We start from the raw sequence: 13,527 nt of genomic DNA on the forward strand, positions 1-13,527 counted from the left end.
TACTACACCCAGGGACTGGGGGGCAGTAGGCGTCTCCCTGCACCAAGTCTTCATCACTCGTGACTTCATCTTGTGGGAAGTCCTCCTGCCTGCTCTCCATCAGGCAGTGCTCTGCCAGGACAGCCAGGTCCTGGGTCTGCCTCCACCTGGAGCCCACCCGAGGTCCCTGCGCCCCCAGATGCTTCTCCTTGTGTATTCGTTGACCCCGATCTCAAGAGCAACTTGGGGAAAGTGCCTGAACATTGTCTATCCAGATATTCCCTGCTCCTACCAGCCTCTGGACAAACGTGGGGGGATGGGGGTGACCACAGTGTGGAAGATGCCAGAAGCCTCACTTGCGCAGAGGCTGTAGCACAACCCAGGAAACTTCTGCCACCCCCTCCCCTCCCTATGGAATCAGGTGAGCCCAAAGTGTGGGCGGGGGCGGGGTCCCCCAAAGCTGAGCCCAGACCATGGCACTCTGCTCCAGGCTGGCCCCCCAGGCACCGGGCAGTGCCTGCTCTTGCGGCGCGGTCTCGCCACGTGGCATGGAGGTTTCGTGTCCAAAAGGACTCGAGAAACTCAGAGTACCTTTACCTGAATACCGGCACCAAGCAAGAAGCGAGTCCCAGGGGAAATGGAGGAACTAGTCCTGTTTGCAAATTCACACCCTTGCAACCCTCACAGCCGCCTCCCCAAGCACTCCCAGCAGAAGATGTAAAGTATTTGGGACAGCGTGGTAATGACGAGGTGACAAAACACAGCCCAACACGGATGGCCCCAAGGGCCGCGGAAGGAAAGGCAGGCTCCACCGGTGTTAGGAAAGGTCCGAGGGCTGGCAGCCCAGGGTCTCGTTTCCATCTTGGAAACCGAGAAAAGGACACCAAATTCAGCGCGAACAAAGGGCCTGAGAGGAGGAAGCGCGGAGCCAGGGGAGAGGCGTTTGGGGAGGGCTCCGGGGGGGGGGGGCAGAGACCCCAGGGCAGAGGGAGGCCCGCCCCGCTCCGCCCAGAACCTTCTGGAACCCAACTCAACAGCCCTCTCCTCTCCCTTCCCAGAGACACCCAACCTTCTGTCAGTGAACTCGCATGCCGCTGGGACCGTGAGGTAAGCCCCCAGAACCTTCTGGAACCTACCTGCGCCTCCTGGCTCTGTGAGGGCGGGGCCTTCAATGCCGCCTAACCTTCCGGAATCCCTAAAGTCTGAGAGTGCGCATGCGTGGGCTCGCACACGCGCAGGCGCAGAGCCCGACGGGAGTTGGGCGCGCCCACGGAGACGCCCTCGGCGACGCGCTCCTGCTGTGCGAAGCGGGACTGTGGTGTGGAGGCTTCTGCCGCCCACCTGCTGCCGTGGTGCCTCCGAAGCCCGCTGTGCGCTGTGCCCACGGCCTCAGGCTGTGCCAGCCCAGGGTTCCAGAAGGTTCTCTGTGGTCCTCGTGGGTCGCGTGCGGACGGTGGGCTCAGGGAGCCGGCAGGCAGGGCGGAGTGGGAAGGGGCTGATGGGGGGGAGGGGAAAAAAAAAAAAAAAAAAAAAAAAAAAAAAAAAAAAAAGAGGCGGCCTCCCCCGACAGGGAAGGTGTCTCCCCCTGAGGCAGGGGGGCGCTGCGCAGACAGGTGGCCCCCCCTCAGCCTGGTGCTTCCCCCCACAGACAGGAGCCCCCCACGATAGCCAGGTGCTCCCCCCAGACAGGCGGTTCCCCCCTCCCACAGGGGCTCCCCCCACACTGGCAACCTCTCCTCCTTAAACTATTGCTCCCCCTCCAGAGAGGCAGCCACCCCTCCTCAGCCAGGTGCTCCTCCCTTCAGCAGGTGGCCGGCCTCCCTCAGGCAGGTGTTCTGCCCCAGTCAACAATCCCTCCCTGTAGCCAGTTGGTCCCACCAGACAGGTTGCCAAGCCCCCTCAGCCAGGTGGCCCCCACGTGGACAGGCTGCCCCCTCTCAGCGGGTGCTCCCCTACCCAGACAGGCAGGATGCTCCCTCGACAGTTGGCGCCGTCCTCAGCCAGGGACACCCCCTCAGACAGGTGGCCAACCCCCCCCCAGGAAGGTGGCTCCCCCACCTCTCCCTCAGGAATGTGTCCCCCACCACACCCTCTGCCACCTCAGTCAGGTGCTTCCCCTCAGGCAGGCACCCACTCCCAACCTCAGACCCTCACCCCTCCCTGTACACGGCAGTCCTCCACTCTCAGGCACGTGGCCTTCCTCACCCTCAGGGAGCCACCCTTGTCAGGCAGGTGCCAGGCTCCTCCTCACTCCGGCTCCCCCTCCAAGCAGGCGACACCACCTCTCCCATGCAGGGACATGTGACCCTGAGCGCTGATGAGTGATCCTGGCCCTGAAAAGGCATGTGGGGCATCCAGGGAGACACGCTGCCGGGGCAGGGGGAGCGGTTTCCCAAGGACCCTGGACACAGAGTTGGGGGTGCAGGTGGGGCCCCATGGGAACATAGCACAGAGGCAGGCACTTGCTGGTGCCTGGGGGGCCATCCTGGAGGAGAGTGCCAGGGTCTGGACTCAGCTGTTGGGGGGTGCCCAATCCGTGGCCTGCACTTCGGGGCCACCTGATTCCGTAGAGGTGGGGTGGGTGGCAGACTGTTCCTGGGGGACACTGTGGCCCCTGTGCAAGTGAGGTTTCTGGCATCTTCCACACTGTAGTCATCCCCTTCCCCTCATGTTTGTCTAGACACTGGTGGGAGCAAGAAATACCCGGAAGGACAATGTTCTGGCACTTTCCCCAAGTTGCTCTGGAGATTGATGAGTACATGAGAAGAAGCATCTGGGGATGCAGGGACCTAGGATGAGCTCCAGGTGGAGGCGGCCAGGACCTGGCTGACTTGCTGAGCTCTGCCTGATGGAGAGCAGGCAGGATGACTTCCCGCACGATGAAGGCACCAGTGGCGAAACCGTCGTGCTGGGAAAGGCCTGCCCCTGGTCCCTGGGTGGAGCAGCTTGGGGCCCTGCTGGGCGGGGATGCAGGTGCAGGAGGGGACAGGAGCCGAGAGGTGCGTGCAGGTGGCTGGTGCACGCTGACCCTCCCCAAGGAGCCGTGCTCTCTGCTCACGTGGGCCCTGTAGACACACATCGTGTGAGGGGCGCCCTGTAGAAATGCAGCCTGCTGACATGTAGCCGCTGTCTCCTCACCTACAGGTTCAAGTTCCTGCAGGAAATGATGCTTCTCTGTGCCTTGCTCCTAGCCATCGGCTGGCCTTGGGTCAACGATGGAAACGGACACTGTAAGTATAGACCCTCTGGCTGTCTGGGAGGCGATAAGAATTTACTGTGTCATCCAGGGTCAGAGAAAGAGTTGGAGTGCAATCGCTGTCGTCTTAGCCAGCAGAGATCTTCATCGTCAGTGCAGTCGATGGGCACAGGGTGGGTTTGGAAGCATCCCAGAGCTAGGAGAGTGTCAGAAGGGGTTTCTAGATGTGGCCCTTCCTCACCTGGAGTGGGCAGGAGCGGCTGAGTCCAGCGACATCTGGGAGGCCGCTCGCCTTTTCTGACTGTCGGGCGTCCTCGGGCAGCTGAAGCTTATCTGCAGGGCGCAGGGTTCCCTCACTTGGCCTCTGGGAGCAGGAAATGTCCTGGCTTCTGCGCAGAAGGGAATCCTGCCTATAGCAGAGCATCCTTTAAGGGGGGGGAANCGGGGGGAAGGGGTGGGCCCTCGGGGGAGGCTGCAGCTGCTGGTGGCAGGGTGGAGCCTGCTGGCCCTGACGCTGCCCCCCCCCCCAGGGCCCTATCACATGAAGTGCTACAACTGCTGGAGCATCAACAGCTTCTTTTGTTCAGAAGTTACAGCGTGTCCCGTACATCTGAGGCGCTGTCTGATAGTCTCCGCTCGTAAGTACCAGTCTCCCATCCACCTGCTGATTAAGTCATTCTCAGGGAGCAGGTCCAGTCTGTTTTCTCTGCACCCAGCACCATGGCCCTTGGCCCTCTCTGCCCCCATCCTGGGAGCACCTCGCGGGCACTAGGCTCAGCCCCAGGAGAGGGCCACGTGAACCGTCTTGGAGAGCCCCATCATCTGCAAGGTCGGGCTGCAGTGTACGCGTGTCCTGAGACGTCTCCAGGGGTCAGGGGTACGGTTGCACCTCTAGGTCTCCATCCCCCGTCAGGCCTGGTTCATGTGTGTTGACACTCCTGGGTAACCTGGGTGAGTCCTCGGGGCCATTTGATCTGGTCATCTTGGCAGAGGGCTTCCAGCTGAGCAGACCCAAGAAGTGGACATACCATGGACTTGTCAGGGCAACGCCTACTTCTCACAGAAGCCAAGGCCAAGTGTGGGCTCAGGCAGAAAGGTCAGGGAGAGCGTGACCATTCAGGATGCTCTTGCCCCTCACGCAGAGGCTCTCGTGCCCTGAGAAAGGTGTCCCGCTCCCCGGGGCCCTTCCCTGAAGAACGTGACAGCCAGAGGCCAGCGACCACTCGACTACCCGGGGAGGTTGCAACCAGAGTAGGTGCCGTGAAGGGAGGCAGAGGCCTTGTCTGGCCCTGCTCAGGCCCTGTCCTCCAGCCCCTGTTCTTCCCCAGGGTCCCTCTGCCTCTTCACATGCCATTCTGTGCGCCGAGCACCCTGCAAAACAGTCCTCTTACTGCCACCTCTTGGTTGTACCAGCAGCCGTACCCTGTGGGCATGTGCCCACTGGGGACTCGGGCAGGAGCTAGGATCTCTCCTCTGTTCCTGCAGGGGGCACCTGTCGTGTGCAGGTCTCGGCCTCTCAGTATGCAGTGATGTGGCTGGAATGGCCCTCGTGGTTCTTAATACGATTGCAAGATGCCCTCAGCAGTAACCATCAGGAAGCTTTGAAACGACAGGGCTTGTCACTTACAAGTCTGGAGCTTACGAGGCACTCCTGGAGGCACCCAGTGTCGTCCTGGTAGTAGAGAGAGAGAGAGAGGGCATGGGCTGGGGTTTCTGCTTTTATTGGGGTCAAGGGTGGGGGCCCAGGATTTCTCGGGCCCATCTTTCATTGGTGAATTTAAAACATGCGAGTAGGAATTGGAAGCGTGGGAAGAGGAAACACAGGACACCCAAGTGGTCACCTATGGAGACCAGCCCAGATCCCTAAAGCAGACGAGCTTCAGTGGGCGGTGGTGGCCAGGTGCTGGCTCTTGATCGCGTCCAGTGGCTGGTGACTTGTTTACTCCAGATGGCTGCCGTCGAAGTGGATGGCTGAGCAGGCAGAGCTCGTCAGGCACTTGCGTTACCAAAGGAAAAACGCCCCACCATCAGGGCCTCACTGCAGTCCCTCTGGGAGACCTGGATGGGGTGCGCATTGCCACGTCGGGGTGACTGCTCCTGAAGGGGGCTGGGGACTCAGTTTCCAAGCACCTCACCCTCTATGGCTCTGGGGTAGACTTGGCCCGGAGAGAACTCGCCTGAGGTCTGGAGGGCTGAGGTGAAGCAGAGACCGTTGCTCTGGAAGGTCACTGTGGTTTTACCCAGTGGTGGATACCAGGGGACTCCAGCCTCTTTTCCCTTTATCCTGCTGCGTGTCCATCCCATCATCCCCATTGCTGGGCCTTTTGACCAAGAGCCGTTCCGAAGAGCGCCGCCGTTGCTTGGCTGCTGGCCTGCAGAGGCAGCAGGGATGGGCGCGAGCACGTCAGACCTCTCTGGAAGCGTTCTCTCTGCGTGGGCCAGACCGGAGGGCAGAGGAGCATGGCGTTGATGTTTTCCTGCCAAGTGGGCTCTTCCCCCGGCCTCAGCTCCAAGTACACCTGCTTGTGGACTGCCCTTCCGACCGCCAGCCTGCCCTTGATAACACGCCCGTCTCTCAGCACCACCCAGGTCAAGGAAGCTAGAACACGTGGATTTAATAACTGACCCCCATAGGGCTTCAGGGGCTCAGTTTTCCTGAGTGACCCTGGTAGATACCGAGACAAAGAATTGACAAGGGCCTTCGGAAGGCTGGAATGCTTGCGTATTTTCCCCCTGAGGATATTTGCCGACGTCTGGGGTTGTGCAAGTAAACAGAACACCTCTTCGGAAAAATTCTGAACCTCAGAGACTGAGCTTCGACCCACACTCAAATTCAGTGATCCCAGCAGATGTATAGACACAGTCCCCAGAAGACAACAGAGACCCCAGACAGAGTTCCACACACATATGCCCATGTGATTTTGGGCAACGACGCAAACACAGTCAGTGGGGAGAGATAGCCTCTTCACAACTTGATCGGGCAAAATGAACCTTGACCTGAACCTCAAATCGTATTCAGAAATTACCCCCAAAGATCATGGGCTACACGTAAAAGGTAAAATCTACAACTTTTAGGAAAAGAGAGCCCAGAGGAGAAAATCGTTGGCATCTGTGGCTGGGCAAAGAGGGCCTAGCCTTGATGCCAAAGCATGACCAGTAAGGGAATTGGTGACATGGGACGTCCACCAATGACAAATATTTCTGTGTGGAAGGCCCTGTTCAGAGGATGGAAAGGCAGGCTACAGACCAGGAGGAAAAGCACACAAACCACGTATCCAACAGAAGCCTGACGTCTTGAGCGTGTACAGAACTCTCACAAGTCAACAGGAGAAATGCAGCCAATCTGCTAGAACAAGGCCAAAGACGTGAAGAGGGATTTCACCGATGTGGATTCACACGTAGCAGGGAAACCCACGAACAGATTTTCAACATCGTTGGCCACTGGGAAAATGAAAATTGACAAACACAGTTGTTACCATGAATCGGAGTGGCCAAAGTGAGAAAGAGTGGCCACCGCAAAGGCTGGCCAGGACGGTGAAGAAACCAGATTTTCATACACTGCCAGCGACAGTAAGAACTGGGGCAGCCAAGATGGGGACCACAGTCCAGTTTCTTAAGAACTAAACACGCAGCTACCATACATCCCCAAAATTGCACTTCTGAGCGTTTTCACCAGAGTAATTAAATAAAAACAACGCATGGCTGTTTATACCAGATCAGTTTGTAACACGTCACCCCCGGAATCATCCTGGAAGTTCTTCAGTGAGTAAAGGGTAAAGAAACCATGGTACATCCACCCCGTGGGTATTTCTCAGCAGTAAAAAAGAGCAGATCTTGATACATCAACCTGAATGAAGGTCTGGGGAGTGACACTGCAGGAGAAAGAGCCAACTCCCGAGGTGACAGTCCATGGTCCCTATTAGAGGCCATTCTTGAACTTTAGAGAAGCGGAGCCCAGATTAGTTTTGTGCACATGGGGAGGAGCGGTCCCTGGCTGGGCATTTGGGTGGAAAAGCCGTCAGTGCATCCATATGAGGGACGACTGTGGTGATAAAACTGTTCTTTCTCCTTCCTATTTTGAAAGCCAGTGCCCTGGTTGTGATGGTGTACTATGGTCTTGCAAGATGTTACCACTGGAAGTGACTGAGTAAAGCTACGCAGGATCTTTCTGTATTTCCTGCAAGTGCTTTGAATATACAGTTGTCAAAAAAGGAAAACGTTTAACGGAAAAGGAATTTAAAATCTAACATACCATTACTTACGTTAACATTTAAATGGCTACACTTAGAAACCCAAGACTTTCCAAGTACAAAGAAATTAATATATTCTGCTTAATAGAGGCATGCTTTAAAATGAGAATCCAGGGACGCCTGGGTGGCTCAGTTAAGCAGCTGCCTTCCGCTCAGGTCATGATCTCAGGGTCCTGGGATCGAGTCCACGTCGGGCTCTTCTCAGCGAGGAGTCTGCTTCTCCCTCTGCCTGTCGCTCCCCCTGCTTGTGTGTGCGCACGCGCGCTCTCCCTCTCTCCTCACAAATACCTAAAAACTTAAAAAAAAATTTTTTTAAATGCTGAAGTAAAATGAGAATGTAGTAGCTTCTGGGTGGCTCGATCAGTTAAGTATCTGCCTTTTGTTCAGGTCATGATCTCAGGGTCTTGGGATCGAGTCCCACCATGGGCTCCCTGCTCAGCGGGGAGCCTGCTTCTCCCTCTCCTCCCTACCCGTGCTGTCACTCTGTCTCTCTCTCAAATAAATAATTAAAATCTTTAAAAAATAATAAATAAAATAAAACGAATGTAAAAAGGTTGCGAATGAACTATCGAACGTGGTATACGACTTAAATATTGGCGCAAGAAAACTCTTCTGCCCACACCGAGGCAAAGGGAGCATTAACACCAGAGCACTGCTTGTGTGAAGAGCAACACTGTATGGAGAGGAAGGGGTAAGAAAACCTGGAAGAAACCACCGTGTAAATGCACCCACGCCCAGGTACAGGATGAAGATACACCCAGAGAAAGCCTCCACAGAATTTAGGAGCGGTAGGTAGACCCACAGTCACGGCGTGGTTGTCGTGAACACATCTCTCCCCGTAGCCTCTAGGTGCCAGACTGAGGAGACGGAACTTGCGCAGCTGTACGTACACCCGCGGTGGATGAAGTCTTTCTGCAAAGGATCAGAGAGCAAACGTGTTCAGCGTTGTAAGCCCTCTAGTCCTGGTGCAGGTACGCAGCACTGCCTGTGAGGAGGAGGAAGCAGCCACAGAGGGTGAGGACGCCTAGGGATCGTCCCTACGGCCCAACAAATCTTGACTGCTAGACGCAGCTGGTGGACTGCGCTTGTCCCGTGGGCTCTTGTTTGCCAGCCTCTGCTACAGAAGGTCTGAACGATGCCACTTACAGACGAAGAATAATCATTACACATACAGCAGCAGAGCTACACGTGAGCAAGTACACGTTTCACTAGGTCGCTGATGACGTTGGCAATACTACGCTCGTGCCAGGACGATATGCAGTCGTCTACATGTGTCAAAGGACTGAAATTATTTAGAGTTCCTTTTCTGTTACGGTGGAATTAAACCAGAAATCATGACTCAGGAAAGAACCGGGAAATCCTCCACTTCTTCGGAATTATTACCGATCACCAAAAGAGAAGCCACCGCGGAAATTAGGAAATACTGAGGTCTCAACAATTAGGAAGCTATGACATGGGAAGAACGAGTGGAGAGCAGCTACTGCAGCGCTGAGAGCCAAATACGGAACCCTCCCGGCATCTAGCAGAGGAGAGAGGGGAGAAGGCCCCAGGCTTCCAGTCGGAAGGCTAGAGGAATAGGAAATCCACCCAAAGCAATGACGAAGGACACGTAAAGAGGATAGCAGCAATCCTTGAGATAGGAAGGGAAAACAAAACAAAACAAAACACAAAACAGATAAAATCCCCACAAAGCCAATAGCTGATTCTTTGGAAGGATTCATAGTACTGGAAAAACAGAGTAGGAGAAATCAAAGACAGAAACATACAATTCATAATTTCATTATCAGAAATGAGAAGGGAGGCATCCATGAGACAGTACAGATCTCGTACAGGTAATAAGAGCCCATTATGAATCACCTTCTCGTGATCGATTTGAGCTGCGTGATGAAATGAACAGTACCTTGAAAACCACATTTTAACTATACCTGACCCACGATGACATCGTAAAGCTGAAGTGTCCCGAGTCCTTTCTGGAAAACCTCCCCAACTAGAGAGTGCTTCTCTGGCAAATTCCCCACTAGCTTTATGGGAGAAATCAGCCCAATCTTACACAAATGCTTCCAGAGAAATAGCAAGGAGGATTGCTCCCCAACACATTCCCGATGACAGCCCAAAACCCAGCAAAGACGTTGGAAGAATGGAAATCACAGACGATCCTCTCTTACGACTAGAGAAGCAAAAATACTGGCCAAATCGGAACCAATAGAATCCTACGCAGACAAGGTATCCCCCAACCAAAGAAATGCAGTATCCTGCACGGGATCCCGGAACAGGAACAGAACGTTAAGGAAAAATGAATGAAATCTGAACAGAGTGTGAAGTTGAGTTAATAAGACTTTATCAACGGTCGTTCATTGTGTGGGACAAATGTGCCATAGGACAGTAAGTAATGAGAAACAAGAGGGGACTGGGTGTGAGTTGTACAGAACACACACACACACACACACACACACACACAGAGATTCAGGCAATGGCCTGGATACAAGGTCGGTACTCAAAAATCAGTTCCAAAAAATCCCATTGTATTTTTTGCACAACAACAAATTCAAAATGAAATTTTTAGGAAAACCATAGCATTTAAAAAATCACCACAATACCCAGAAAGGAATGCAACCAGATCTCTGCAAGATTTCCACGTCAAAACAGCGAAATTGCCTTTGAAATGGAAGACTTCCATAAAAGGATACACCAAGCTCATGGAGGGTGAAACCCAGTAGAGGTAAGATGGCTGTTCTCCCCAAATTAATCTAAAACTTCCATGAAATTCCAGTCAGAGTTTCAGCAGGTCAATGTGTGTGTGTCTGTGTGTGTGTGCAAGTTGATTCCAAATATGGGAATGTTTATGGAAATATGAAGGGCTAGGAATGTCCAAGGCAATGTTGTGGAAGAGGAGAAAAGCTGGAGGACTTGCACTCTTAACTCTCAAGATTACTTACATCATTTCGTCAATTCGGACAGTCTGATGTTGGTGTCAAGATTGAAAGATAGACCTACAGAGGTGAGAAGAGATCTCACACGTGTCTAGTTACGTGCTTTCTGACAACGTCGGCCCTGCAGGTATTGGAGAACGATGCTTGCCTGCACTCACCACTGGTGGGTAGCTGAGACCTTATTCGCCGTATCTACTCGACCCAAAAGAAGCAGCTTCAGGTGCTTCGTGGATCTCCATGTAAATACTAAAGAGCAAGGGGCTACTAGGTATTTATCCAAAGAATACAAACATAGTAATTTGAAGGGGCACATGCACGCTAATGTGTAAGCAGCAATGTCCACAATACCCAAAATATGGAAAGCGCCCAGATGAATGGATAAAGAAGGTGTGTGGGGGGGTGTGTGTATACACGTATAAATGGAATGTCACTCAACCTTCAAAAAGAATGAAATCCTGCCATTTGCAACGACGTGGATGCAACTAGAGGGTATTATGCAAAGCGAAATAAGTCAGAGAAGGACAAATGCCATACGATCTCACTCATATGTGGAGTTTAAGAAACGAAACAGATGAATGTAGGGGAGCGGAAGGAAAAATAAAATAAGGTGAAAGCAGAGAGGGAGGCTACCATTAGAGACTCTTAATTGTGGGAGACAAACCGAGGGTTCCTGGAGGGGAGTTGGGGGGCTGGGGTAAGTGGGTGATGGGCATTAAGGAGGACACTTGCTGTAATGAGCACTGGTGGTCGTATGCAACCGACGAATCATTAAACTGTACCTCTGGAGCTAATAAAACGGTGAATGTTGCCTAAAGTGCATTTAAAGAGAAAAAAATTTTAAAGATGTTAGTTGAAAGATGCTTTCTAAAGTAAACATATAAATAAATAAAAGAACATCGGCGTTTGTTCTTGGAAGGGAAACATAGAAGGCTATCCGTGTCCTTGGATAATTACGAATTTAAGAAAACTGAACAATATAGAGCTGGTCACATGTGGGGAAAGTGGCAAACGGGATTGCATAAAAATTCACCACTTCTCCCCCTGAGAAGATTCTGAGAAGACTGTGGAAATGATGCCGTAGGTGAAGAGAGCGCAGCTCCGAACACTGTCTGTCAGGGGCGCGTGTTCAGTCCGTAGAATGAGCTTCATCCTCAAACCAGCGGCTGAACACGCAGAGCAGACCACTGGATAGAAGTTCGAGCAAAAAGGCTTGAAGGCTGTTTCCCAGAAGAGGGCATCCGGATGGGTACTAAATAGACGAAAAGCTGCTCAACATCATCATCTTTGGTGGAAACGCAACTCAAAGCCGTGACACGGTAAGCCCAAAGGAACGATTGAACATTCACGGACGACCACTCCTGCGGCAAGATTTTGAAGCGTCCGTGACCCTTTGGGGTGTAAACAGGTGCCACCGGTCTGGGAGACTCTTCAGCAGCATGTGCTAAAGCCACACGTGTGCGTGTTCAGGGCTATAGAGCACTCACGCCCGCTCACCTCAGGATGAGGACAAGAGTCTTCCTTGCAGCACCTTCGGGGATAGACAACAGCCGGAAACAACCCTAACGTCCATCAACCATCAACCGAGGAATATTCATCCGTGGAAAAGCGTACGACTAGGAGAGTAAACGGAATGCAACAAGGGGCCACAGCAGGGGTGGAGTTCCCAAACACAAAGTAGAGAAAAGCAGCCAGACACCAAAACAAGGCAGGATTTCATGATCAGGAAGTTCAACGACAGACAAAATTAACATACAGGCTTCTGAATCGAGGCACTTCTTCTCTTTGGCCTTGGCTGCTTATAGTGCCTGATGGAGGAACAGAAGCAGGAAACGAGGGTTTTCATCCAGTTCTGTTCCTGGAACTTGATGTCGGCTATATGGGTATGAGCGCTTCATGAAAATCCACTCAGCACTCGGCTTACGGTTATGCACTGTGCAGCACAGCACTGAGCTTTCAGAGACCCTTTGCATGGCAAATAAAGAAAAGCAAGTGACTGGAGCCAGTGGTTCGTTCCTTCTCTTTAACCCCAGAGCCGTGAATGGATACATCAACTGTGGCAAGTTCCAGGGAGAAAGTATGGTGCAAACACTAGGGTCACCAGGGGAGCAAAAGTCATGAATGAGGGCCGAGGAATTGAACTCCAGGACTCTGGAAGGAGGCCTCAGATGGAGCTTGCCCCAGCGGGGTTGGTTGGCCTAGGCTGTTGGGTGTGCCCACCAGTGAAGGTAATCACGGCAATTGTGGGACCGTCCTTGGGACAGAGCGTCCAGTCGGCCGTGGGGTGCAGGTTGGCATTAAGCGTGCAGGGACATTTCTGTGTGGGGCCAGGAGCTGGGAACGTCTGGCCGAGGGGCCACTCCAACTGCAGAAAATCAGCTGAGGGCCACCCTTTCAGGGGCACTCCACTTCAGGGGCTCTGTGATCCTGTGGGACATAAGCAATTATGGGGACAAATAATGAACAGGGCGTTTCGTGTGTACAGCTATGTGCCAAGGTGCCATCCTACTATTTAGGGAGAGCCGGAGGAGGGGTGAGGTGGCAGTGTAGACAGAAAAAGATCTCCCGAAGTTGTTCAAGGGGGAACCAGACCCTCTGGTGGCCTTACTTGGACCTTGCTCATCAGTGAAGAATTCTAGGCAACGTGGTAGCATTTGCCGACGTAGAATGTGGGCATGGAGCCAGGCAGTACTGGGTGCGGTGGGCTTTGATATTTGCTAGCAGAAAACCTGACATCAATGATTTTCATCTCTGCTTTTCTAGGTTTGAATGAGCGGGAAGTACTTGTGTACAAGAANTTCGGGAACTATTAGTTTACAAGAACTGTACAAGCAACTGCACGTTTCTGTATCCCTCTGAAGTGCCTCCCGAAGCCCCGAGAGTCTTAAAAACTAACAGTTTCTATTTTGTTCGCTGTTGTAATACTATGCTTTGCAATGAGGGAGGACCTACCAATTTCGAGAGGGACATCCTACCCGAGTATACAATTGAGGAGGAGTTAGAAGGAACAGTGTGCTTGGGCGAGTCAGCATTTCTCCTGAGTGTTGCCTCCGTCCTCGTCAGCAATACGCTGACCTGAGAAGCCCTCTTGGGGGGGGGGTCTGAGCTCTCCCCCCATTCCTCAGAGCAAGTTCACTCTCCTCTCCTCCCTTGTGAGCCAGGGACCCTGACCCAC

The 13,527-nt window shown here is 53.2% G+C and overlaps 1 protein-coding gene across 1 annotated transcript; it reads left to right on the plus strand.

Annotated features, from left to right (window-relative positions):
* Nucleotides 1–1,120: 1,120 nt before the first annotated feature.
* On the plus strand, nucleotides 1,121–13,165 carry GML (glycosylphosphatidylinositol anchored molecule like). The gene is made up of 4 exons (XM_034668532.1): nucleotides 1,121–1,432; nucleotides 3,124–3,209; nucleotides 3,706–3,813; nucleotides 13,116–13,165. Exons 1-4 carry the CDS (start codon nucleotides 1,194–1,196, stop codon nucleotides 13,163–13,165), a joined length of 483 nt encoding a protein of 160 aa, XP_034524423.1. The 5' UTR covers nucleotides 1,121–1,193.
* Nucleotides 13,166–13,527: the final 362 nt, after the last annotated feature.

This window comes from Ailuropoda melanoleuca, chromosome 9 (assembly GCF_002007445.2).
Source record: "Ailuropoda melanoleuca isolate Jingjing chromosome 9, ASM200744v2, whole genome shotgun sequence".
NCBI lineage: Eukaryota > Metazoa > Chordata > Mammalia > Carnivora > Ursidae > Ailuropoda > Ailuropoda melanoleuca.